A 27454-nucleotide genomic window follows, 5' to 3' on the forward strand; every position below is an offset into this window, starting at 1 on the left:
CAGTTTCCTGTGCACACCGACACTGCAAACTCTCAGGAAGTGAGAGCAAAGCACAAATAAACAAATAAACTTCAAACAGGGCATGATGAAGTGCTGTGGTCTCAGGCACTACCTTGCTCAGGTAAGGACACTCTACACTTTCTAATGCTTCTCTTGCTGTTTCCGTTTATTCTGACACTAGTTCTGGTCATGTCTTCACCAAAGGATTCATCTTGATGAAATAGGCAGAGGAAAAAACAAACAAACTGAAAAGTGTCTCTTCCTATTAGAGCCAGTTCCTGCATCATATCTGTACTCAATCTAAATAGACGTCATGTCCTTTAATAGCAGCATGAGAGAAAAAGAAAAGTTCCTCATCAGTCACCTTAAAATTCAGGAACTTAAAATTTTCATTCTATAGCCTACATGTTGGTCAAGGAGGGGCATGTGGTGAAGATTTTTGTTTTCATGCTCTGAATTTACACCCTAAATTCTACCCATCACATGCTTTTTGCAGATTCTAACTTTCTGCCTCTGGCATAAATAGATTAAGCATTAAACATTGTCAGGGCCTGATTATAGAATTACAACAACAACAACAACAACAACAACAAAAACAATTCACTGTTTCCACAGTGTTGCCTTTTTGCTGGAACTAGTTCAACCAACCATGAAAAATAACAAGAGAAAATAACATCCAAGGCATTCAAGTTGGTAAACAGAAATGTGTGTGTACATTTATTTTGGTGTAGTTTACATTCTGATTATGGTATATAGTGCTAACATTGTTATAGCGTTGTTATTAACGTTGTAATTTCACTGTGTTAAATGTGCACTTAAATATGTCGTGTGTCGTTTTGAAACAAGAATTGTGTGTCTGAAACTATGCTGTGTGTGTTTGTTTTGCTTCTGTTCATATTTATGGTGTTTCTGAAATGTTCTTCAGTGTTTTTTGTGTGTAATTAATACAAACTAAAAATCTTTTTAAAGTAGGCCTAGAGATAATATTCATGATATCTGTTTATGTGCGACTGTGCAGTGGTAAGATAATAGCGACATAGGAACTGGTAGCTCAAAGTTATATAGCGCCCTCGTGTGGTAAGAATTAGTAAGTGAGTGAGAAATGTAGAGCATTTTTCAGTAGAACTAGGAAACGGTAGAACTAGGAAAAATACAGTGCTTTGCCTCATATCATATTGCACTTGTACTTATTACTTGTAAGGATAGATGAAATGTTAAATTCGAATTATGGATAGACATTTATTGTCAAGAGCAAAGTAGTTTTCTGCCACATACACAATATGCTGTTTGAGGACATTATAATGTGTAGGCCTACTACAAATATGTATTTTCATTTTCAGAATAAAAATATAGACCAAACATTTCAATAATGTTCAACAGTATTTCAACCAGTGGATTTTCTGTGAGAAACCAGGAAGGTTATAAATGTTAACTCAATTACACTTAAATAAGCCACATAAATAACAAATTAGAAAACTGTCAGAATACAATAAGATTCTCAGCAAAAACATTAAATAGTTTACGATATATACCAGCAAAGTCTGAGAACATTCAACCATCCACATAAAATCACTCACACACACTCAAACACCCACACAAATCTCTCTCTCTCTCTGTCTGTCTCTCTCTCTCTCTCTCTCTCTCTCTCACTCACTCTCTCTCTATACATATGAGACATGGTAGTTCATCATATCTAGACTTCATTGCATTCTAAAACATAGCCACTCTATTAGCCCAACTCCTAGCTTCCTTCATTCTGAAAGAATGCATACATTCCCTGAAGTTTCTAGGTGCTTACTGATGAGATTGAGTGATTAACGTTAGAATGTTTTGGGATTCACAACATTGTTTGGTATGGGTATCAGCTATACTTGAACTGATACCCCAATGTAACTGCCTGACACCTATATATCCTTCTCCTGATTAAGCAGGTAGAGACCCCAGTATGTTTTTGAAACCTCATTTGAGAAGATCATTGAGCTGTTACTGATAATCAGATTCACAGTGTCATTCTGCATGAGTTCAATCACCTGTGACATGGACACAGTTCCAATGCCGTGCTTCTGGGCTTGCATGAGTTTCCGAGCTTGTGTACCTGGCTTCTCATTCATAATCAAAGTGACTGTCTCCTCCCCCTCTGTCTTCTTCTTAATGAAGGTGACCTGGGCATATGCGTAGTATAATCCTGCAGCTGTAACTTTCACCCCGTTACTCTGCAAGATGATGGAGCTCTTGGTGGAAGAAGAATCCCATCTATCTGTTATATCTGCTCAATAGAAACATCCATACAACAATAATGTTAAAATCATACAATCCAAAATCTGAATTTCAAATTAAAAAAGTTGCAATTAGTGTGAGTGTCACGTTGAGGATCCCGGCCCCTCCCTTTTGGGCGTGTGTTTACGTAGTCTACGTGCATCGTCTGCGTCTGTGGATATCCGTGGTTATGGCTATGTCATGTGATAATCTGTCTCACCTGTGAATCGCCTCGTAATCACGTGGGGCTAATGTGGTTTGTCTATTTAATGTGCGCTCGCGCAGTGTCCTGTGCTCGTCGTTGTCTAAGTCTACATGTTCTACGTATGTGTTTGATGTTCTTCGTGCGCTATTGCGCAATACGTATTTGAATTAAAAGTTACGTTTGCTCCGCAACCCGAGGATTCTGTGTCTCGTCCTTGGCTGCGCCCGAACGTCACAGTGAGACTTCTCACAGTATTAGTCTGGGCCAGGTTTTGCTTGGCATGTCCTACTGTAAGTTATATGAATCTATACAAGCATTATTGTATGCAAAATATCATTTATGACATTTAGGATATATAGTTAGATAGGAGTAAGAAGTGCGCAATATAAAAATAATCTCCTTTTATGCGCACTAGAAAAAGAAAGTCCAGACAGACCTCTTGCAGTTAATGGTGGAAACTAATTCACACAGAAATGTTATAACTCAGTTGAATGAGTTTGTTCCATTGTGTAGGTCCTATCTATAACCCTAACCACAAACGCTCTGTGAACACCCACTTCAGAGAGGTGTCAGAAGATGTATTAGGGGATGTCAGATCATTAAAGGAACAGTCTGCCCCCAAAATCACACACACACACACACACACATGCAAATACACACGGAAATGCACACAGAAATACACACACACACAAGCACAAAATACACACGGAAAAACACACACACGCACACACACACACACACACACACACACACACACACTCAAAACATGCAAATACACACACAAACACACACATATGCACAGTGAAGGCACAGTGTTTGCAATCTATAGGCATGTTACAGAAAACTGTGATGGTGTATCATTAATTTAGCTTAAAGTCACACTGTCTGCAGTAGGCACCTGGTAAAAGTTCTCTGTATAAGTATATACTGTATATGATTTACTCTAGCTGTTTGCCATCAAAGCACTGCTGATGTTATTGAACCACAAAAGATACTTGTACCTTGGACATTCTGTGGTAAAGGAGTAAAGGAGTAGGAGGTGGTTTCAGTATTAGACACGGTATACAGTAAGTAGTGCATTTTAAACATTTCTGACTTTCACTTCTGGTCTTTTCTGTCCTTTTTCTAATTAACATCTACAGTGTGGAAAAGAACTACAGTGGGGAAAAGAACTCTATAGCATCTATAGTTTACGGCTGCTAACAAGCATTTACCGATATTTAAGACGTTTTTTCAGAATTCTAAACACAGCAAATGTAGCATTAGTCTGTTGTGGGCTACACCATTAATACACTTCATGTTGTAAACATGTTCCTAAAATGCTTACATTTTCTGTATATATAAGGTTACCGAATTATAAAATTCTGGATCTTTCTTATCTTATTTACAAATGCTTGCACACAACATATAAAAAAATTTAACCTAAACTGAAAAAGCTATTACTGTAAAATGCATATACATTTAAATAACATACAGTAATAGACCAACCACAGCTGAGTCCAGACCCAGCTCGATACACAAGCAGGTGCTGTAGCTGATATGGACACATACAATCACAAGACAGTTGCTTTTTCCCCCTTGTGCGACTTTTTCTATATGCATATTTTTACACATATGGGACCAAGGCTAATTATAGACTGAAACCAACTCTTTTTGGCCTACTCTACATGCTATACAGTATGTAAAAATCACTCTTTGTGTAGACAATATCCTTGGTGTTTAGTTAAGAAAATATGCATTTGAACAGGAAATTAACTATTTAGCGTTTTGTATGAGGTAGATGTGTTGCTGTGTTTGGAGGTTTGAAAAAGTATCTTAAGTATTGGGGAATACTTGCTTCCCCAATCTGCAGCTGTAAAAAATGTATTCCCTTTGCTTGTGTTATAGCTCTCAGCTTAGCAGATCTATCTGATACATGTGTGGGACTTCCTCCAATACACAGAGAAAATTAATGCAACTATTAGATCATCCAGCAACCGAAAGTCACTTCTGAGTTTGGTTTCATCGAGAAAAAGGGAAAATAATAAAAAACATGGCTTACACGTAAGATGGATTCGAGTGGTACCAGTCTGTCCAAATGAGGGTCCTGAAAATTAAGACAAACACTACTAAATTTCAGCTTTTCACTTCTATATATATTTCTACAGAGAGCCTAGCCTGATAAACTCAGATGTGTATTTTCTTAGGCATATGTAGCTAGCGACTGTCAATCATTATCAGTGAATGTTATCAGTAAGGCTATTGTCAGGAAGCATATGGGTTTTCTGGCTTGTACAATGTGGATTATCATGTAAATATGTCACAGAGTGAGGATGCTACATTCTCACCTTTCACGGCAGCAGGGGATGAATGATTTTCTGAATGAAAGACATTGAATAGTTATTTTATATTACAATCTGTACATCACAACCACACATGCCAACATGGTTCCTTGACAGAAGTTTAGAAAATAAACTCACATATTGTGAGCAGCAAATATGATGTGAGTAATTATTACTATGCAATATTAACGATAACCCCCAATCTCGGACGAAGCTAAACATTTTGCATGAATATATGACATTAGCATTCAGTAGAGTATAAGAGATTTTTTGACATAGGTGTAGTTTTAGGGGGAGATGGGTGTGTGTGTGTCCCAGTAATTCATGCATGCTCATTCTACTAATATAATATGTTAGGTTGGGTGGTGTCAGCAGTGCCCCCTCCCCCCCCCCCCCCCCCCCCTAACAAATGTTTAAATGAAACGTTTGCCACTGCATGAAGTTCTGTGAAAGCCCTGTTAGGTTGAAGCATACCTGTAGAACTGTCCTTCTCATTGGCTCCCTGCTGAAAAACAAAATCAAAAGTAAGTCACTGCCTGTCTTTCCACTGCTGATTAATGTGCTTTTTGTCTGAGAAAAGCATGTCCTGTGAAATTTGATGTAGTTTTAAAAAATAGTTTTAGACATAGTTTAACTTCAACTGGAACTGTACCTGGCCTCGGAGGTTGGTGCCCGTGGCAAGCACAACAGCCATAATCACCATGGCAACCGACAACAGGCCGCACCAGCCGATCATGAGTTTGAACCTGATGTTGCCTTGTTGCGGCATCCTCGTTGTGAGGTGACAGACGAACAAACGGCTGTAAGGGATGGAAATTTACCTTAGCATGGACACAATACACGCGATTATCCTGTTGTTGTTCGGTTTTTCCTGCTCAAGGAAGGTTCTTACAGTCCAGGTGAGTGAGAGGCTTCTATAGCCCATGGAGTGCTGCGCACATGAACGGACAAGGCCGACTTCTCCTTTGTGTCAGAGACAGTACTGAAACGCTGCTATGATGTGTCACATAGAGTTACATAAGGGCAAGGTCCTGCCACCTCTGGTTTTTACCTTCTCAAAGGTGGTTCCCCCTTTGAGCCACACACAGAATTCACCCACAGGTGTTTGAAACGTCCTACAGATGATTACACGGCATCACAGCATCTTAGGGTTTAGTTGGAATTATATCCAGATTCATGAGACAATCGTTTCTGCAGAGCAGATGTGCCATATTCCTCAAATATGCACTTATCAACTAACAAGTGGCACTTCATTGTAAAAATTAACCAATGGCAAGAGGCAATACATAAGATGAGACAAATATATCCAATCATCTCCTCTTCAGAGGTCAATTGGCAGATACCTGATCTCCTAGCACATCTCATTCTCCTGGTGTTACATCCCAATCCAGCCACTGGATTGTCAGCAACTAAGAGCTCAGATATGCTAAGACATACTCATGTTATCTGAATAATATAAGTGTCTGACAGATGAAAAGCTGAAGAAGCCAAATGCCTCAATTGCTCACCAATTCAGGTTATCAGGAAGTATGAATTTAACAAGTCAGGTTTTCCAAGTAGTTTTACACTGATCAACAAACTAAAATCAGATGATAGACTGCACTCACCTCAGTTCGTACTGTAGTGTAAAGACTGGTGAGCCAATGTGTGTCTGTTCCACTACCACTGTTGAACTCAGCCCACAGGAGTTCCCCTCTTTCTCACATTCTGTATGAGATCTGTCTTCTCTCTCTCTTTCTCTCTCTCTCTCTCTCTCTTTCTATCTATCTAGCCTCTCAGCCTATGTGTTTTGTGGTTGGAAAGGAAAAATAGCAAGGGCATCAAATACACTCAGCAGGATAAGAGAAAGTACAGCATGGAACGTTACCATTTCCAAGAGGCTGATGGAGCCATGGAGAAAGTGTTTCTAGTCGTCCCTAAACAATACTGGCTAAACAGGTAAAGACCTTTAAAAGTATGAATGCACTAAGATATTTCAAATTTCCCTGTGTACATTATAGTTTTCTGGTAATTCCTGTGCTCTTTTCACTGTTTCAGATTATTAGTGTACACTGGCTCCTAAACTATTGCACTGGCTCGGATGCTTTCTCTGAGGTGATGACATAGCACTTTTGTAAGGTTAAGAACATTTGCTAAATGTCATATGCCATATGTAGCAGTGTCTGGGGTCTGATTATGTCATTGTAAAAATAAACAAATCTCATATTCTTTTTTAAAATTTATTCAGTCATTCATGTGCTGATATTCAACTGCTCATAATTTTTCTATACTGATAATGCCATCAAGCAAAAAGAAAATGGTTTCTCACTACAAAGCAGGACTAAATAACTAACTACGCAATTACTAACTACTCAAACCCCACACACCACCACCACCACCAAAACAGCCCTCCAAAAAGTAAAGTTTGCTGGATCTCATTAGGAGAAGATCTGTAAAACATGAAGGTAAAAGTGACAAGAAATGGAATTCTGTGATATTCCGCTTGAGTGTTGAAGCGTGTCTTTTTGTGGCTTTCTTATGGGACATCCCCAGTAAAGCCACTTGTACTTTCCTGTTAGGCCAAACATACACTTGCACACCAACTCACCCCTCCCACATATACACACATGTACACAACACACACAGTGGTGCTGTCCCCTTATCACGTTGATCTCAAGAGTCATCATGATAGCCATAAACAACAGCAAAAGATATAGATTAGATGGAAGATAGGCAGAAGCCCCTTACGCTGATGAACTCCCCTCAGACTGTAAGTTGAGATTCGTCATCTGCTGGACTACAATTTTGTAGGAATTCAGAGGATTTCTCAAGATCAAGCTGAAAACGGATTGATACATTTGATGTTTTACTTTGGATGACTGGTAGCATCATAGTGAATCTTTTCCAGCTGACTCACAAATTCTCCTTTCTAAACATTTACGTCTTATGACTAAAAAGAGAGAAAGCAGGAACGATGTATCCATGTAGCCCAAACAACTAATAGTTACCAAGACAAAAACAGATAAGAAATGGGAGCCAGTAATGAAAACTGAAAGTTGAAAGTAAAAAAAAAAAGAGCACGTGGGTAGATTGTTTGTGTGGGAAAATTTTTTTGCAGGGCTATGCACTTTTTAGATCTTTTTCAAAGAGCAGGTAAGAGTTTCTCCTGTTTCATTTGTATGGGAGGGGAAAGAGAAACCAGGAGAGAGGGCAGTAGAGACCAAAATGTTACTGTGTGTGAAAACTGCATTCCATCCATTTTGAAAAACAGGTAAGTTGATATTCCTCTTGTGGTTAGCTGTTTGATTATGACCTACTCTCTGAATTTCCCCACTAATGCTGGTGGCCTGCTAGTCACACACTTGCTTTGACAACAACTTATTGGAAGACACCTATGCCGTTGGACTTCGGAACAAATCTTGAGCTGATCTTCATAGTTTCAGGAATTATGTATTTTTAGCCACTGAAAACCACACAAACTATGACATGTTTGGGTTGACATAGCAGTCACTAACATATTTAATCTTAAAATCTCTAAATAAATGCAGAAGACAGCTCAGGGGCCACAGCAGGAGAGTTTTACCTGTTATGAAGTTTACCTGCCCCAGCCAGAACAATCTCTTTTCATTGCTGTTGAGCCATTAATAAAGAATAGGGTATCAGCTTTGAATAAAAAGTGATGATATTAGATAAGGGTATTCATGTATGTTGTCAGTATAACTCAAGTCGTAAATAATTTGACTTAATTAGCCAGTAAAACCAGCGTTAATTGTTTCTAAACAATTCAGTATCTTTTTAAATGCTTAGTCTGGTCCTTCTAGATTACAAAATTCTGAAACAACAAAAATAATTTTTTTACGTACCTATAAATATCTTTTAGAACAGTATTGGAGAGAAGAGTATTATTCTGTCATTTAAAGAATAAGTGCATTATTATACTCCCTGTAATCTATACTGCTTCTGTGACGGGCAGGGTGAACGAAATAAAATGGAAGCGATCATGCCAAGTCTTAGGGAAAATGGATGGTTTAATAGAAAAAGTGCGCAAACCAAAACCCGTGACTTAGATCTAAATGAAGGATATAATGACCAGCGGTCAACTGGTACAAAGACAAGACATATATAGGCAAACAAACGACCCACAGGAGAGATGGATCCGCCCACCTGAGGGACGAACACAACAACAACAACAACAACAGGACAGCTGCTGCTGTAGACGGAGGCGACCAGTAGGGGGCCCGCCGTACAGTGACAGCTTCAAATAATATTTGTATGAAGTAATTAAAATTACAATATGCTTAAGAAAATGTTGTCATAGCTTTGGTCTGAAAATGTGATCTTAAATCTTTCCACAACTTCAGTAAGTATTTTCTCATTATGTGCTATAAGAGTGCCAATGCCAGTATTTATATATGTATGTGCAACATTTCACACATAAATTGTATTTCCCTATAAATGAACAAACATAACTACTTTAAAGATATGTGTCATTTTAAATATAGTCAGTATTCACTTTACTTAAAGTATCACGCATGAATACAACATCTAGCAGCTTCAAAATATAAACACCACAACGGCAACACTACAATTACGGTAACATGTGAGTATTTGAATGAAAGAGTACATCTAAAGTGGTGTGACCTTATTAACCAACAAGCATGAACCAGATAAGGTTATAGGTTGTGTTTCTCTGAAGAAAGTCCCTGGGACTGCCTGGGATGAGGAAAAACACACTACAAGCATCCTAGTGTAGACGTACAGAGAGATGTAAAACAGGAGTGATGAGTTCAGGGTTCTACAGCTCAGCTGGGACGTGTGATGAAGCTGTAAAGATTTTTTATGTTCTGTTTACACAAATATAATAAAGAATTTTAAAAAATGTAAATAAGGAAGCATAAATTATTGCTCGGATATTTCGTATATTTCAAATATGTTATAAAAATATATTACACATACTTTAAAAGTGTGCATGACAGTGTATGCATAAACTATCACGCTGAACTCAGCATGATTAGAGAATTAGTGAAATTGTGTGACTATTTTTAATAATTGTTTGCCTGTGTTTGCTTATCTGTTATTCATAAAACCCAATTGGGTGAGAGATTGCAAACAAAAAGGAAGTGATCACACCAGACTCAGGGAATAATGAAGATTTAATATATAACATGCAGAGGTGTCAATTCCAGGTTCAGAAAGTAAAAGTCCTCACCAGGATTTTGCTCAGGCTTCCTGGATTGTATTGATTCCACTAATTTTAGCAGGATTGCACTAATTAGAAAATCTAGCAATTTGAGCAAAATCCTGGTGAGGACTTTTACTTTCTGAACCTGGAATTGACACCTCTGATAACATGCAGCAACATAGCAACATAAAACCTGTGACAAATCCAAATGAAAGATACATTAACCAGCAGTCAACTGCTACAAAGACAAGACATAGACATATATATATAGACAAATGACCCTCAGGTGTCGGGTTTCCTAATGGGCTATGCCCACCTGAGGGACGAACACAATGTCACAACAGGACAAAATGAAATACTGCCACTGCTGACCTGGCATTAACATTGGTTTCAGGGTACGGAGGCCCTCTACCGATGGGGTGACTTGCAAGTGAGTGCAAAAAAAGAAGGAAGGGACACCAGGTATGTTGTTAAGAGATTTTATATTTTAAGCCATGTTCAACATGAAGCCTTATTCATATATTCATTTCTTACTCATACTTTTATAAATACGCACCTTACAACCCCTAATGCTGCTACCATAATGTTTACATATCTGTAATTTGCACAGAATTACTGCTGTTTACACGTGTATACACGTACTTGCACATATGCACATACACTTTAAGCACATTCTCAGAAGATGTCTCTATATTGGGCAACACAGTGGCTTGGTGGTTAGCACGTTTGCCTCTCAGCACTGGGGTCTTGGGTTCAAGTCCCTATTCTGAGTGGAGTTTCCATGTTCTCCCTGTGTCTGTGTTCCTCCCACAGTCCAAAAACATGGAGGTTAGGTAAATTGGCATTCCCTGATTCCCTGACAAATTCTCCCTGAGTGTATGTCTATGTCTCTTCATGTCCATTAAAAAACAGTTGTCTGAGTGTCTGTGCATGAATGTGTGTGTGCTTGTGTGCCCGGTGGTGGCTGGTCCACTGTCACTAGTGTCTGTCCTCTCTCCCCTTCCTGCACCCCATTCAGTCCCCCAGGGGGCTGTGGATCCCGGTTGAGAGTACGCTGTGCACAATTGGCTGCCGCTTCTCGCCAGTGTGTGATTGGTTGTGTAAGAGTTGTAATAAAATTGTAATCTAGAAAGGTGCTATACAAGTTGATTCATTCTATATAATTTAAAGTTTATTTATTTTTATTTTTTTATTTTTTTATTCCCCATATAGTTTACTTTATTCTATTCACTACACTTTTGTTTTGTCTTTGTATACCTAAACTGACTGGTGAATGGAGGAACAGCAAAATAAGAATTTCATTGTACAGTGTAACTACCCGTTTCTGCTGTGCACATGACAATAAATTCTTGAATCTTGAATGAAAACAGATGAAATGCACAGCCAATATGTTATCCCAAGGACAATCAACACTGAGACAACCTTTAAATATAATGATGTTATCCAGCCTCTCAAATGCTCTGTAATGATGAAGGAATCTTACGTTTTGGGCTTATGTTCATCAGCCCTAATGTTTTAACTGGCCACCAGCACTTAGGACTACTCTGCAGAGAGGAATCTGAGTAAAGCACGCCAATAGAAATAGTGCAGCTGAATAAATTAAACCCGGGACCAATCATGTTTGCTGCCCAGAGAGGACCAGTATTCAACCAGCACATAGAGGACTGATCAAGACTGAACTTCTTGTGCTGTATAGTAATATTGATTCATTATGAATAATTACAGTATAAGCGGTACCACCCTAAACTTTTAGAGACATATGATTTTGATATAGAGTGATTAGTTTAGTGAACAATTGCAAATGTTATTAATCAATTGTCACGCTACAGCCCCTGACCCCTCCCCTTTGAGCGTGTGTTTATGTTGTGTTTATGTAGATGTAGACGTACTTTGTCTACGTATCTCCGTGGGTGTGGTTGTGTCTGAGCGTGTTCATCGGTCTCACCTGTGGCTCGTCTCGTGATCACTTGGGGCTTATGTGGTTTGTCTATTTAATGTGCGTTCGCGCAGTGTCCCGTGTTCGTCTTTGTTAGAGTCATTGACATTTATATGTGTATATGTTCTACGTGTGCTGTCTGCGCCTCATCCTACAGAGGATATAGTCGACCTGTGTGCATCTTCCCCCACTATTATACGTTACCCTGTGCTCTTCCTTTTTCTTAAAGTGTTTACAGCCATCTTTATCCTTTTAGCAAAATCTACCACTATTTGTCCTTCTGTATTCCTTTCTTTAACACCATATCTACCCAACACCTCATCACCCCTGTTCCCTCCACCAACATGTCCATTTAAATCTGCTCCAATAACCACTCTCTCTTCTTTAGGAACCTGCAAAACAACTTCATCTAACTCTCTCCAGAATTCTACTTTCTCCTCCACATCACAACCTACCTGAGGAGCATAAACACTGATGACATTCATCATCACCCCTTCAATCTCTAACTTTACACAAATCACCCTGTCACTTACTCTCTTTACCTCCACTACTCGCATGTGGAGCTCTTACTAAACTCATCCTTCAGGATTACCCCTACCTCATTTCTCTTCCTATCTACACCATGATAGAAGAGTTTGAAGCCACCACCAATGCTCCTGGCCTTGCTCCCCTTCCACTTGATCTCCTGTACACACAGTATATCTATCTTCCTCCTCACCATCGCATCAGCTAGCTCTCTCCCTTTACCTGTCATAGAGCCCACATTCAACGTACCAACTCTAACCTCCACCTTCCTGCTCTGCCTCCTCTCCTTCAGCTTCAAATCAAATCAAATCAAATCAAATCAAATATATTTGTATAGCGCTTTTCACAACACATGTTGTCACAAAGCGCTTCAGAACCCTCTTCCCCCCTCTCCTCCTCCTCATCCTTGTCCCAACAGTAGTCCAATTTTCGCTAATGCCCTGTTGGACAACAGCACCAGTGGCGGTCGTTGTTAACCCGGGCCTCGACCGATCTGGTATGGAATTTCTATTTTTGATCCGCATCATTTGATTTGGTGCAGTTTTTACACCGGATGCCCGTCCTGACGCAACCCTCCCTATTTATCCGCGCTTGGGACCGGCGCTAAAATACACTGGTGTGTGCACCCTAGTGGCTAGGTTGTTTGTGTCTGTCCCTGTGTTTTTCCCAAATCCCCTTTTCCCTTTCATGCCTCTGTCCATTAATGTTCCTGTTTGTGTTTTTGTGAATGTTCCGTTGTGTGTGTCTAGCGTCTTTTCCCCTGTCTTCCCAAGGAGGGTGTTCTAGGCTGTTCGTGGTGGACTCTCCACCGAGGGTGGTCATCTCGCAGACGCAGGACCCAGGGCTCCGGACCCGCCCATCAAGGAAAAAACAAACCAACTGATAATAACTATGAAACAGATCTCCATTTAAACCAACGTTAACCAACCGAAAAGTTACGATGATTAAAGCATAATTAAAATGGAGAAAAATGCCAAATGGAGGAAACAGAAAATGAATTTTCTTCATGCTTGCTGTCAACTCTTCTTTGTTGTTGGGTCTGGTGGCCCTCATTTTACTCTTGAGAATACCCCATAGATTCTCAATGCCACCACTGATAGACTAATAAAGCCAGATGAACTACACCTGCTTGATAGCCCTTATAAGCAGCTCCTTCCACGATACCGGTTGCTGAATTGTTTGTTCCGAATTCTTACCTACAACTCGGCCGGTATCTTTGGGTAGAGGTTGCGGGATTTACTCTCTGTACTCTCTGTCTCCTTTTTTTTTCTCAAGTGCCTCTCTCTCTGGTTCCAGGCTATTTTTCTATTCAACTAAAAATTGAGGTTTTAAAACTAAACTAAACTTTTGGCTGCTCTTTTTGTTGGGGAGTTTATTTCTGTTTTTTTCTTCACTGTACGAGAGAGCCAGTTCTTTCCCTGGTTTCCAGCCCAAACCATTTTGACTATTACCTTCTTTTGTTTTCTCCTCTACCTTCTCCCGGCTGTTCCTTTTTGCCCCCTATCTGTTCTCACTCCCTGTTATAAGACCACTCAGCGACTGGGTCCAAACTACCCAAATACTCATGGTGGCTCACCTGGTTCACATCTGGCTAGCCATCACGTTACAGTGGTCCTGAGATTTTCTGAAGTAATGTTCTGGTACCATTCCTTTCAGGTTCCATTCCATTATGGTTTAGATAGCCGGATTCCTGCTATTGCTCAAGAGTAATGGGAGGTCACATTAAATATGTGAGTATATCTTTCAGATTTTTTTCTGTTTTTTCTGCATACACATTTCCTGTATTTTCTGGTTGTATTCTAATAGATTAAGAGATATATCTAGTCATTACACTACATTATACATTATAAAACAACAAATCTAATGTATAACAAAGAGTTTTGCACAGTACTACACATATAATTTTTCATTTAAAACTTTTTCAACAATTAAACTTGAGTAACCGTAAAGATTACATTTAAATGTTAAATTGTCTTGTGGTGAAGGATGAAGTCGCACACAGAAACAATTATTCCTTTGTGTATAGCATGGAGCACGTAATCAACGTAGAGCTTCCTTAACACACCAAATGCTGTACTAGACACCAGAACATACCCACAACATGAAAGCAATAAGACATAACCAAATTACTCCACTGTTGCTCTGGCAAGTCTGATGCCACCCAACACAACCCCCCCCCCCAAAAAAAAAATCCCCGGTGACCAACAAAGGAACGGAACCAGCAAACAACAACGAAAATAAACAAGAACTCACTGCTCACACAAAGTCTCGGCAGCGCTGAGGCCTGGCCGGAACAGTCACGAGGTAAAGGTTGCCTGTGGTGCTGGAGAGGCCGCACACAATCCATTGCTTGGCATCTTTGCCCTGTACGATGCCAAAGAGTTGCAGTGCACAATGAGACACCACTGGCCCCAATCCAGTAAACCACCTCTCTCAAGCACCCAAGCTGATTGAAGCTTCAGGCACAGTCCTTTCTTACATTACGGGTTGTACAGCCAGACCTCCGAACCCACAGACATAGGCTCACCATAGCAGCACATGTCATATCCCCATTTATGTTTTGTTCCTGCACTGGTCTGGTTCGACCTAGCCCATTTGTACACTTTGTCCTGGTTTTGTGGACACTCAGCAAACAGCAGACCTCAGCCATGACCTAAGAGTCGAAGTAGCATCTCGCTGTGCAGCACCCCAAACCAACAGAAAACCTCCCTCACAAGCATCTTAGCCGTCATCACCATGCTCTGGTGGGGCAACGCGCAAGCCTCCAGCCATTTGGTAAATTAATTCATCTTACAAGTACGTAAAATTCCCTGAGGCAGAGGTTGGGAAACAGGTGGCGCCCGTGCTTGTTTCAGCGGTCCCTTCTTAGCCGCGCAGACATCACGGCAGTGGACACAAAGTTCCACCTCTGCCCAACTGCCTGAGAGTTTTCATGATGCTGGAGTGTCCTAAGCCTGGTGAGCTGTGGACTGCCCCCGCAAAACCGTATTCTGCAACCGCATCAATCAATCAATCAATCAATCAAAATTTATTTATATAGTGCTTTTTACAACAGTTGTTGTCACAAAGCAGCTTTACTATTGTCCGAGTCCAAGCCCCCAGTGAGCAAGCCAAGGGCGACAGTGGGAAGGAAAAACTCCCTAAGAGCATGAGGAAGAAATCTTGAGAGGAACCATGACTCAGTGGGGGAACCCATCCTCCTCTGGCTGATTCCGGTCACCATAACAACAATTAAAGATACATAAACAAAGAAAAGATGGGAAGGATAAATAATTCTCATCTTTGTGTGTAGTTATATTAGTGGTGGGCCGTTAACGGCGTTAACGGCGTTCGTTAATTTGATACTCTTATCGGGCGATATAAAAATTATCACCGTTAATCTATTATTAAAGTTGGGTTGGGAACTGGGTCAAAATAAAAAAAAACTATCACCTTGATAGTTTAGCTCGGCTGTATTCCTAACCAAATTGCACAGTAGGGGCGAGATCGAGTTTTCAAACCTGTGAATTACAAATCGTTCGTGTGTTTACATGGATGCCGCCACGAAGTCGCCAGGTTTGCTTCATGGAAAATTCATTTTTAGGAACGTAAAGTGTTACCGGAGCGGAGCTCGGAGCAGTCGTTTTCTGCATGGTCCTAGCGCTAGATTAGTCACTATTGAAATATTTCTTTTTAACCGTTAAAACTGCAGAGAACCAAAACCGGCTTTTGAAAAAAATTACGTAATTACAAATTACGTCCGTGAGGTTAAATGTACTAAATGTTGGCTTACAATTCAAATATCATGTTTAGCTGAATAAACATGTTATCAACCCCTTTTAATGTACAGTATGTAGGCTTACAAATTCATGTTTAACTGAATAAACCGAACATGAGTAGCCTACATTTTATTGAGCATGTTTTTTTTTTCTTCAAGTATCAAAGTAGAACAGCTTTCTCAAGCAGTCATTGATGCATTTTGGAAACAGGAGATGAGCCCCTGGTCTAACGCATCCCCTGTATTAAAAAACCCTATCTCAAAAACTGACTTTTAGTCATTACTTGGGTAGCACGCATATGAGCCATTTTAATATAGATTAATCTAGATTAATCTAGATTAATTTCAAGATTTCAGTGAGATTAATCTAGATTAAAAAAATAATCTATGCCCACCCCTAATTTATATACATAAGATCTCTATGTAATTCCTATTCAGTCCTAAACTTCTTGACAGTTAGTAATAGTCCAGGGCCGCTGAGATACATCCATAGCAGGGGAGAATTTAGGGTGGTTAGAGGGTCTAGGGCAGTGGGTTGATCCTTCATCATGGTTGGTTAGACAGGAGGTGGCTGGTCCAGGGTGGATCTTGGGAAAGGCTCATCTCTCCTCGTCTCTGTATTTCTCGGGTCGGAGGGTAGCCATTTGGAAAAAGACAAGAGGGAAAATTAATTCTATATGGGATCATATAGACAGAGGAAATTTTTTATATATCTTGTGTGAGTGTGGCAGCAACTACGGCATTACATTATTACAGCCTAGCTGAAAGGGCAGAACCAGAAGGTAACACAGACTTGGAAGCATCCTATAGTGGCATCCACCCACTATACCAGGGGTGCCCACAGTTTTCAGCTTGCGAGCTACTTATAAGATGACCAAGTCAGAAAGATCTACCGGGGTGGCGGCGAACGTAATTTGTTGAGCGGGGGGGTGGCGAACGTAATTTGTTGAGTGGATTGCAGATTGGCTACCGTGAATGTCAATCAAAATACAACCATCAGTGCAGATGTGCGATTCATCTACTACTATTTTATGTGACGCGATCTACGCACATTCCTTCGCGATCGACCGACACTTCCTTCCGTAATGAGCACCCCTGCACTATACTGTCAACACACTTGTGACCACGTGCAGTGACAGCATGACAGCACCAGTGCCCCAGTTTACCATAAAACCCTTTGCCCATGAACCGCTGGATTTGTAACCTCTATCTAAGGGGGCACATTAATTACCAGTCTGCAAGATTTAGAATTAGATCTGGTATTATCGTGTCTTGCGGCCTGTGGTCCCAGAAGGAGAACCTCCGTTTTGTCACCATTAAGGTGGAGGAAGTTTCATGACATCCAGCATTTAACATCTCTTTTGCAGGCCTCAATTTTCCCTAATCAGCTAAAGTTGACACCAAAGTTGTTTGCTTATAACTATGCCCAATGGTAGCATATATAATGTAACTAATAGTGGTCCTAAGATGGAGCCTTGTGGGACTCCATATTTCACTTTTGAGCGTTTGGAGGAAATATTATTGAGCTCTACAAACTGATAGCGATCGGTTAAGAAAGATTAAACCATGAAAGGGCTGTACCTGAGATCCCAACCCTGTTTTCTAAACTTTTTAGCAGGATCCTGTGATATAATGTGTCGAAATCTGCACTAAGATCAAGAAGCACTAATAGAGATACATAGCCTTGATCTGAGGCAAGAAGGAGATCATTTGTTACTTTAAGTAGGGCTGTTTCAGTACTGTGGTGGTGCCTAAATCCAGATTGGAATCCGGATGTGATTCTTGTGCAGATATGATCATAATTGCAGAGCTACAGCTTTTTCTATGATCTTGAATAAAAATGGGTCTAGGTGTTTATAGGTAGTGACATCACCCCATCCACTGTTACCCTGGCAAGTCCGGATATTATCATAAGGTGATCCTAGATTTTTCATAGATTTGAACATTTTAAATGCATATTCAATATTATAAATGGTTTGGATGCTTTGTTGATTTGACTGAGTACATATAATTTACTGTTGCACTGACTGAGTACACAACCAATGTGTAATTGTATGTTCTTGATTTTGAACTTTGCTCTCATGTTTGCAGCCCATAAGCAAATACATGGAGAAAAGATCATCGAATGTCACGGGGGAAGTGGGTGCCAGAAAAGGAAGCAAACACGTACTTTTGAGTGAAGCTTTTATTACGAACAAAAACAAAACCGAACATAAAAGTGCACTAACAATTAATCAAGGAAACCAAAGAAACACGTTGAGGGTGATGACGGTCATATGAACAGAACAGACTTATAAAGAGAACAACATAATTACATAACAACTGCCATGTGGTGTGGACGATGAGACACAACACACACCACCTGAGGGAGGTGTGGCAAAAGAGCTTTCATAGTTACAGACTCATTTAAATAACAACAATATAGTCAACAAATCAGATGACCAAAATTTAAATCTCTTATGCTCTTAGGAAAATGTTGAATAGTGTAAGGATCTTTCCTTAACCAGCCTCACCTGTCACTTATCACCACGCCCCTTTTCAGTCATACTTATACACCTTCCCACCATTTCCTAGTCGCGAAGTATTGTCGACTCATGCCGCATACTGAGCGTTTCCATTGCCTGTTTGATCTACTGTGTTCTGACCCTTGCTTACTCCCCAGACCTTGTCTCCTGCCTCACCTTTCTGTACCTCCTGGATTCTGCTCTCCCGTTATGATTCTGGACCGTCCCGACCACCCCAGTAAAACACTATCGCTACTGATCTTAATGCTAGTGATCTGCCTGTCGTTTTCTGTATGCGTGATTTATTTGAATTTGAATTGATTTATTTGGTATACTTCTGCAGTTGGATCCCTCTCCGTCTGGTCAATACGTTACAAATAGCAGGACATAAGTGGAAGAAAGACAAACTCTATTTGTTTTAGTAAATATTAAACTGTCTTAGTGTTTTTCAGCAAGCTATTAAAATGACCAGAGAAGTTTATTTCTCTTTGTTTATTTAGAAACCACCACTGACATAAAAGGGCTGTGTACTTCCAACCAATGCAGTAGAAAACATGTTTCAATGACAACTTTCAAGGAGTACTGTTCATTATAAAAAGATTAATGATATCTGATTCCATAGTATCTGTCTGCTCACAACAGTCTACCCAACACAACGCACACAGCCGTGTTTAGCTCATTTCTTCTTTGAAAGCATTGTAGCTAATATACATCCCATTGTTTCACCTTGCAATGTCATCCCTGAGATTTGATATAACAGGCCTTAATATTTTAAAAATTCTAAATAGCAATTTATGAGTCCAACGGTACAAAATATTGTAGTGTGATAGTGTTGAAGTGAGGGTGTAAGTGGGGCCTCTGGTTAGTGAAATAAGGCTACGACAGTGACAGATTAAAGGAGAAGTGTAGAATTAACAACAAATAGAGCCTGTGCTTACATAGAGGAATAATGCTGGCTGGTAAATGGTGCATTAGATTGTTGGTGGCTGCTGTTAGAGCAGAAAACTTGATTAGCTGTTTCATCACTATGAGGAGAGGGTCAGTTGCTTCCTGTAGGAAGTTAGATTTAGAGATTTGTGGATTAAAGTGGGTCTTGATGTTCATTTGCCTCACTCCAAAGTCGACACTGGAGGATGTGTTGTGCCAGCTCTTTGAGATAACATCAGATGGGTTAAAATGATTGCCCGTGTTATGTTTTGATGTAATGAGTGTAAAAGAGTTATGTAAGCAGGCAAGGCTGAGACTGTTTTTTTCTCTTAGATTTAGAAAAGACTTGCATGTGGTGGTCAGGTTTGGTCTACAATGTTCTATATGGATGGGTCCTCCGTTCAACCAATGGGGAATGCTTGCTATGATTGCCTAGGTTACATACTTATGACTGTCCCCAAGAGTCAAAGGTCATATGTCATTAATGGTCAAAGGTCAAATGTAAACATTAATTTTCCTGAAGTTAAACATCAGCTCCTTTGTTTTATCATTGAAAAATTTTTCACCCTGCTCCATGCCACTAAATGTCTGACCATGGGCATGTATGGTAGTTCATCATTATTAGATATCCCATTCACTAATGTTGTATCATTTGTACAATTTTATTGGATTAGAATTGGACATGTCAGTGGTATAGAGTATAACAAAAGAGAGATGTCTACAGATCAATCTTTCCAAAACACTCAATGAAAACAAATAAAAATAACTTAATTAAAAATAAAAACAAATATTTAGTAATTTATTCAATCACACAACAGCTTTTATATTTTGGTGTGTTTCTGCAGCATTTGAAATAAAGACAGAAGCTCACCAAAAGTGATGTCACATGCATACATTCTTACTCAACCACCTAATATTTTCTACTTAAAGCACTGATTACATACATGTGTACACCACTGACCACTTTCCAACCCTGACTGGACGCTACCTGGTTAAGAGACCATTCTCAGGATGACAGTGGCTCTGCAGTTGTAGATGTACTGTAGTGGGTGTGGGCTTGTATGAGTGCATAAGTAACAGAAATATTCTATTTTTATTTTTGTGTGGCAGACCACTCTCCGCAAAACTGGAATGCATGAAAGCTCTAGCAATGCTGCTGATTCTTGTCTTACTCATAACATCCTAGCACCCACGTCAATTACCGTATCATGTGTGATGCAGCATCATGGACAGATTGAGGGTGGTCTGCAAGCAGTATCCAGTCAGCAATGTTTCTGTGTTCAGTTAACCGTGTTCGACAAATAATAGCTGATGACTACAGTGTGTAGATGATTGAACAAGTGGAATCAGTTGTATTCATGTTTGCCTGGAAGTAAAATCCTTCAGCCACTGAAAGAAAAGTAGAGAATGTGGACAGTTCTTGTCAAGGTTGTCCCCGTGCTGATATCTAAGCAGGAGGAATGGCTGATAGAGCTGCTAAGAATGACTTCAATCTCGGTCCAGAAGAGGACAATTTTAGCAACAGCAACAATATTGCACTGCACCCTCCAACCCTCAGCCCTGTGGTAGACGATCTGACTGTGAGAAATTGGTATTGTTGTTCTTTAAAAATGACATTATTTTGATTTTAAAAATGTGCAAATGTACCATATTTGTCAATTGTGATTTTTTCACCACAATCGAAATTTGTCCTCTGCTTTTTACCCATCTAGTGATTACTAGGGGGCTGTGGTGCACACGTGCCCAAAGCGGTGGGCGGCCCTAGCCCAGCACCCAGGGAGCAGTTGGAGTCAGGTGCCTTGCTCAAGGGCACCTCAGTCATGGCCTCAGGCCTGGGAATTGAACCCACGATCCTCCGGTCACAAGACCAGTTCCCTACCAGGCCATGACTACCCCATGACTTTCCATACCTTCAGACCACCAGAATGAGTTATTTTTGTTTAGCATATCTATAATAAGTGTGTGTGTGTGTGTGTATAAATGTTTGAAAATATTTGAAAACTAAGTAAAATATATTAACATTACCCATCAAACTTTGCAACAGGACAAACCACAACATGTTTTGATTGATACAGATGTAATTTTATTTTATTAACATATTGAACCTGAAAGGACCACACAGGCCAAATGAATGCAGAAAACAGCTCAAGGGCCACAGCAAGTCTCTCTTCATTGCTGTTGGGTCATTAATAAAGTATAGGGTATCAGCTTAGATAAAAAAAATACATTTTTGTTTATTAATTTGCACTAATTTTAGTTTATTAAAATGCTGACATTATTAAATTGAGAATAACATAAGGGTTTTCAAATATGTTGTCAGTATAACTTAATTATCCTAACATGGTCTAAACAATTCAGAATCTTTTTACCTAATTAGTCTGTTCCTTCCAGTTTACACAATGCTGAAACAACAAAAAGATGTTTTCAATGTGCCTGTAAATATCTGTTGAATCTGTTGAATTGCTTGTGTAAATAATTAAAAGATACAATATGTTTAAGGAAATGTTGTCATACCTTTGGTTTCAGGGGCTATAATAAATTTGTCAATCCCAAAGCATCCCATTTTTGTCTTAAAACTTTCCACCAGTTCAGTTGTTTTTTCAGTACGTGCTATAGGGGCAAAATGCCAGTATTTACATATGTATGTGCAACATTTCGAACATAAAATGCATTTGCTTATAAATGAACAAACATAACTACTTTAACAATATGCAAGATTTTACATAAAACAGTATCAGTATCATGAATATCCCATGTAGCTTCAAAATATATGACCTTTAAAAAACTTAAAAGGTAGTAACATAATTATTATAGTATTTGAATGAATGAGTACATCTAAATGAGTGTTTAAAAGTGTGTTTGAGTGTTTAGGCTTGACTTTACTAACCAAATAGCATGAATCGGATAAAGGCAGCGTCTGGGTGAAGTTTTCCCAGGATCAGACAGGAAGGACAATTTAGCCACTTCCCATCCCATGCTACCCCGAGATGTCCTTTTAGAGTAAATGGTCATAGCAATAACAATACACATATAAATATAATGAACAATACACAGAGTGATCACTTTAAGCACACTGACCTATTGCTGTATCTAGTAGGCTGCCACATGTTCTACAATCACATGTAAATTGTAATCTGCCCCCATTATTGCAGAAGACTACAGGGCAAGTTCTACAGTCTGTGAATATTGTGTCAACGTTGGTATCTTTCACAACTGACTTGAATTTGGCCAGCAGGTAGGTAGCTAGCGAGATGCTATCAATGCTATAAATTTACACTGTAAATACACTTCTAAGCACTCGCAAACTCAAATAAAGACTAATATATAAGCATTTCATGCATGAAATAACTAGCCATAAACCATACCAAACGTAATTTCATTTTAAAAGGGCTGATCAGGTTGTAAAAGTGTCAATCATACCATTCTCATCCATGATATAATCCAACTCTGGTTCGGGCTTGTATGTCCATGCCTTGTTGACGCAATCAGCTCCTCTGTAACAAGACGGAAGTTAAGTGTCAGCCCGCGTTATAGGTTGTGTTTCTTAAATGAAGCGATTCACCAAACAAAGCCCCAGGGACAACCTTGGATGATCCAGGGGCACTGGGGAAAACACACTACAAGCATCCCAGTGTAGATGTGCAGAGAAATGCAAAACAGGAGTGATGAGTTCAGGGTTCTGCAGCTCAACTGAGACGTGTGATGAAGCCATAAAAAAAATAATATGTCCTGTTTACTACAGTCAAGAAAACCCCGTAGTAAAATTAATCATGTTAGTGAGACACACATATAGTCATATTGTAAATGAAGCCTAAATTATTGCTCAGATATTTAGTGTATTTCAAATATATTTCACAAATGCAATGCACAAACATTCCTATTGTTTGTGAATATTGTGTATGACAATCAGATGTTTCATCGAACCCAACATCAGTGAACTGATATAAGTGAAAATGTGATTATTTAGTCCTATTTGTTTATGTTTGCAGGTTTGTGTGTTTGGAGGTTTGTGTGTTTGTTGGTTTGTGTGTTTGTCAGGTCACTCACTCTCTCAATGCTCCAGTCATTACTAGATTGTCATTCACATTCTTCAGTTCCACCTGTGCGCTGTCTACTGCTTGGAAGTCCGCTATGTCCTTTTGATACCATGACGCTACTCCAATATAATGCCACTTCCCCAAATACTGCACACCACAGAACATAGAACTGTCATTATTTGTCTTTTGTTAAATCCTTAATCTTTTATTGAATAACATCATAAGTCATTAATGATAGGTATAGTGTTTAGTGCTATGGTGCTGATATCCTAACCAATATATAATTTATATGAATACAGAAAATAAATATTTTTAATACAATTATATGGATATTGATCAGCCTCTTAAAAGCTCATTAATGTTAAAATAATTGAAAGGTTTTGGCTTGTGCATTCATCCCCCCTAATGTCTTACCTGGTCAGTTAGGACTTCTCTGGAAAGGGGAACTGGAGGAAGACATGGCACTAGAACCTGTCCAACTGCATAAATGAAACCCAGTATTGAAGCAATCATATTTGCAGCTCAGAGAGGACCAGTGTGCAACCAGCACAGAGAGGACAGATCAACAATGAGCTTCTGGTGCTGACTCACAGTTTCAGGAGCCGACTTTAAATCATCTTGAAGGTTCATTCACCCTGATAGCAGTGGCTGGAAGTCACTTAAGCAAGTTAATAATTCCAGATATGTTTATTTAGGCAGATTTGACAATAATCACTTATGTTGTACCACTTTTTTGTTTGTATGTTTCTTTTATGTTTTCTACCAGACTGTTCTTTCATTTTTATTCTTTTCTTCCTAATGATATCTACAAAATGCTCATCTCTGTTTTGCTACATGATATGGGCAAAACTCATATTGTTCTGAATGCAATTTTGCTTTTCAACAGTGTTGTGGTTGGATCTTTACCCTAGAAAGAAGGAATGGAAACAGCTTTCTGCAAGATGTGTATGGCCCCCTGCACAATATTTTTACTGTATAATGACTACGTTTCATAATAAAGTATCAGGCAACTTTAAACTAGAAATGATTTATATTACATTTACACATTTACATTATACTGAAGTAGTCCATGAAACCAGTGTTTATATAAACAGGTACATAAATAGATTTATAGGCTCTGTAATGAAAAAATAAGTATATATCGGCATCGCAAAATAAGCACATATATGTGTCTAAATTCTTCACTTCCTGAACTGAACTTGTATTTGAGTTGTCTTTTGGTTTGCATAATATATATATATATATATATATATATATATATATATATATATATATATATATATATATATATATATATAATATATATATATATATATATATATATATCATTTGAAAAACGTTTTCAATAAATGTTATGTATGTTATGTAAAATTCCAATAAAAAAAGATAAATTTAACAAACATTATTATAATGAGCCTACTTGATATTGTCCATTTTTCATAGATTTCAACATTTTAAAAGCATATTCAGTAGTTCAAATGGCTTGGATGTTTGTTAATTTGACTAAGTACATATAATTGACTGTTGCATTGACTGAGTACACAACTGATGTGTAATTGTGTATTCTTGATTTTAAACTTTGCTCTTTGCTCTTTGCAAGTAATGTGGATGCTTACAGAAAAAAATTATTTATTGTGTTTAACATTTTTATACATCTTCAATCAAATCTTTTAGCATACAAACAAATATAAAAATTTGCCTTTGCAGCCTCAGTATTCTTTTTCAGTACAGATTTTTCATTACAGATTGATCAATATATTATTAAAAAAACCTGGAAACCCACGCTGTATCCCTTGTTGAGTAATTACAGCTTGCCCTGCATTGTGTATTTTGAAATATTGATTTAAATGTCAGCAGACATTTAATTTTACATTTAATCAATCATGAATGCCACATTCACAAACATGCATGCTCATGTTAAAACCAGATCACCAAAATTTAAATTCCAGCTATTTCTGACAGAAATGTATTATTTAAAAACATGACATCACTTTCCATAATCCTCTTACATAATCCACCCTACAAATACTCACTATAACTTTCTAAAGTTACTATACCTGTAACTACTACGGGTATACTACTATGCTACTCCCGCTCCTATCAATAAAGACTCTCTGCAGCACTTGTGTCTTCTCCTAGTTCTCGTACGTTAGACTTACCTCTCATGGACACAGTGCGAGAGTTTATCTTAGGTCACCCACTCGAGGAACTCAACCTTGACGGTTCTCGTTTGGTAGATACCCAACCCAAGGATTCTACACTGGAAGTCAAAGTCAAAGTCAAAATCAAATTTATTTATATAGCGCTTTTCACAACACACGTTGTCACAAAGCAGCTTTACAATCGTATGGGTCCAGATCCCTAATGAGCAAGCCAAAGGCGACAGTGGTGAGGAAAAACTCCCTATAGGGTGGGGATTAGGAAGAAACTTCGGGAGGACCAAGACTCAAAAGGGAACCCATCCTCCATTGGGCGGCCCGTTAACACAAGTCCGTGGTCTCAGGGTGGTTTCAAAGTTTTCACAGCAACAGTCAAGGCTCCTGTTCCCCAGCCAAGCAGCCTCAGTCCCCTCGGTGCAGGCGGTGGGCCTCAGGCGGGCCAGCATCAGCACGACCCCTCGTGGCAACGGCTCATCCAACCCCGGCATCAGCACATCCACCGACAAGCCAGACCATCCCCCAGGTGCCTGCAGGTGCCTGTATCCAATCGTCTTGGGTGGAGGCATGCAAGAAGATAGACAATACAGACTGAGTGGACATGAATTTAAACCACCATTGATTTAAATGTACATAGCTCACGTGCCAGTGATGAGCATGTGGCTCAGGCAGGCTAATCTATAGCAGCATAACTAAAGGGAGGGGTTCAGAGGTGACCACAGGCATGAGGGCTCACTGAGACATTGCTTTCCAGTCAAGTCATAGTCATAGTGATGCCATGACACAGCTGGATGACAGCATCAACATCTCAGATCACCAGAAATCTCAATGTCTGGGGGACCCCAAGCCCCTACACCAGACCTGGGCAAACTACGGCCGCGAGAGGCCAATCATAAATGAAACAAATATCTATGTCATGCGTGCAATACAACTGTGACGCTTTTATTTTAATTCCGTGTGGACGTACCTGCGTGTGTGTGTGAGCTGTGCGAGAAACACTGTAGGTGATCAGCGACAAGTTAAGGCTGAATTTATACTTTCATTGCGAACGTTGCACCTTGCGCGAACTTCCGCAAACGGCGGAAAATTTACGTGACGAATTTTAATTGTGCATTGTGTTCCAGGTTTGAAAAGTGCTGGAATTTAGGCTAAAGTACTTGAAAATGCTTGAAATTGTAACTGTATTTCGATTCACAACAAATAGCTGACTGAATAGGGGGGTATTCCAGAAAGCGGGTAAGTAAACTCAGAGTTAACGAAAGCTCAGGTTTTCCGTTCCAGAAACCGAGCTTAGAGAGAACCTGAGTCAGCTGGGAAATATTGAAATGGACATTGAAAGTGCCGTAGAAGTGCTTTAAAGCTAGGTTTAAGCCAGGTTTATACTTGACGTGGCGTGAGCGGCGCGAGGGTCCGCGCGGGGGAAAATTATGTAATCGCGGCGGCGGAGGGCCTCACGCGCTGTTGATTCGCGAGGTCGTGCACCTCTCGAATTTTGTAACTTCGCGCACGTGCCGCGCTTCAGCTCACGAAGTGATCCGAAATAATTAGCTTTTTTATCACATTATTTAATTGTTATTTTCAAAACGCCCAATCTTAACGTCTTCACGTTCTCTCATGTTTTGAGAGATGAGAGGATTCCAAATCCTCTTGGATTTTCAAGAGGCTCGTA

General features: G+C 39.4%; 2 protein-coding genes and 1 long non-coding RNA gene across 7 annotated transcripts; 1 reads left to right on the forward strand and 2 right to left on the reverse strand.

The window, feature by feature from the left end:
- Positions 1-14: 14 nt before the first annotated feature.
- Positions 15-22129, forward strand: LOC143477933 (uncharacterized). Of its 3 annotated transcripts, XR_013121663.1 has the most exons (5): positions 15-121; positions 6554-6720; positions 6820-8032; positions 10338-10405; positions 14061-22129. It is a non-coding gene; the product is annotated as an uncharacterized LOC143477933 (long non-coding RNA). The 3 variants fall into 3 exon arrangements; XR_013121665.1 differs by lacking the exon at positions 15-121 and having other exon boundaries at positions 5798-6720; positions 6820-6876; XR_013121664.1 differs by lacking the exons at positions 15-121; positions 14061-22129 and adding an exon at positions 12823-13573 and having other exon boundaries at positions 5798-6720.
- lta (lymphotoxin alpha (TNF superfamily, member 1)) lies at positions 651-6421 on the reverse strand. 3 transcript variants are annotated; one of them, XM_076976811.1, is made up of 6 exons: positions 6390-6421; positions 5435-5582; positions 5257-5287; positions 4789-4818; positions 4503-4547; positions 651-2266 (listed from the first exon to the last, which is right to left on the reverse strand). In XM_076976811.1, exons 2-6 carry the CDS (start codon positions 5549-5551, stop codon positions 1905-1907), a joined length of 585 nt encoding a protein of 194 aa, XP_076832926.1. In that variant the 5' UTR covers positions 5552-5582; positions 6390-6421; the 3' UTR covers positions 651-1904. The 3 variants fall into 3 exon arrangements, with proteins under 3 accessions (XP_076832926.1, XP_076832927.1, XP_076832928.1); XM_076976812.1 differs by lacking the exon at positions 6390-6421 and adding an exon at positions 5675-5906; XM_076976813.1 differs by lacking the exon at positions 6390-6421 and having other exon boundaries at positions 5257-5284; positions 5435-5646.
- On the reverse strand, positions 21653-24207 carry LOC143477932 (uncharacterized). The gene is made up of 7 exons (XM_076976814.1): positions 24044-24207; positions 23640-23776; positions 23013-23086; positions 22480-22584; positions 22107-22202; positions 21962-21994; positions 21653-21767 (listed from the first exon to the last, which is right to left on the reverse strand). The coding sequence occupies exons 1-6, from the start codon at positions 24140-24142 to the stop codon at positions 21966-21968; spliced, it is 540 nt and encodes a 179-aa protein (XP_076832929.1). The 5' UTR covers positions 24143-24207; the 3' UTR covers positions 21653-21767; positions 21962-21965.
- Positions 24208-27454: the final 3247 nt, after the last annotated feature.

This window comes from Brachyhypopomus gauderio, chromosome 16 (assembly GCF_052324685.1).
Source record: "Brachyhypopomus gauderio isolate BG-103 chromosome 16, BGAUD_0.2, whole genome shotgun sequence".
Lineage (NCBI taxonomy): Eukaryota > Metazoa > Chordata > Actinopteri > Gymnotiformes > Hypopomidae > Brachyhypopomus > Brachyhypopomus gauderio.

Excerpts from the sequence above, each read along its gene's own strand:
- lta (XM_076976811.1), bottom strand. The coding sequence starts at position 5,551 with ATGCCGCAACAAGGCAACATCAGGTTCAAACTCATGATCGGCTGGTGC. Across the intron at positions 5,288-5,434 it reads GCACCAACCTCCGAGGCCAG|CAGGGAGCCAATGAGAAGGA; the intron begins GTACAGTTCCAG and ends TTTGTTTTTCAG. Across the intron at positions 2,267-4,502 it reads CACTCGAATCCATCTTACGT|ATATAACAGATAGATGGGAT; the intron begins GTAAGCCATGTT and ends TCTATTGAGCAG.
- LOC143477932 (XM_076976814.1), bottom strand. The coding sequence starts at position 24,142 with ATGATTGCTTCAATACTGGGTTTCATTTATGCAGTTGGACAGGTTCTA. Across the intron at positions 23,777-24,043 it reads GAGAAGTCCTAACTGACCAG|TATTTGGGGAAGTGGCATTA; the intron begins GTAAGACATTAG and ends TGTGGTGTGCAG. Across the intron at positions 22,585-23,012 it reads TTATATCATGGATGAGAATG|GACATCTCGGGGTAGCATGG; the intron begins GTATGATTGACA and ends TTACTCTAAAAG.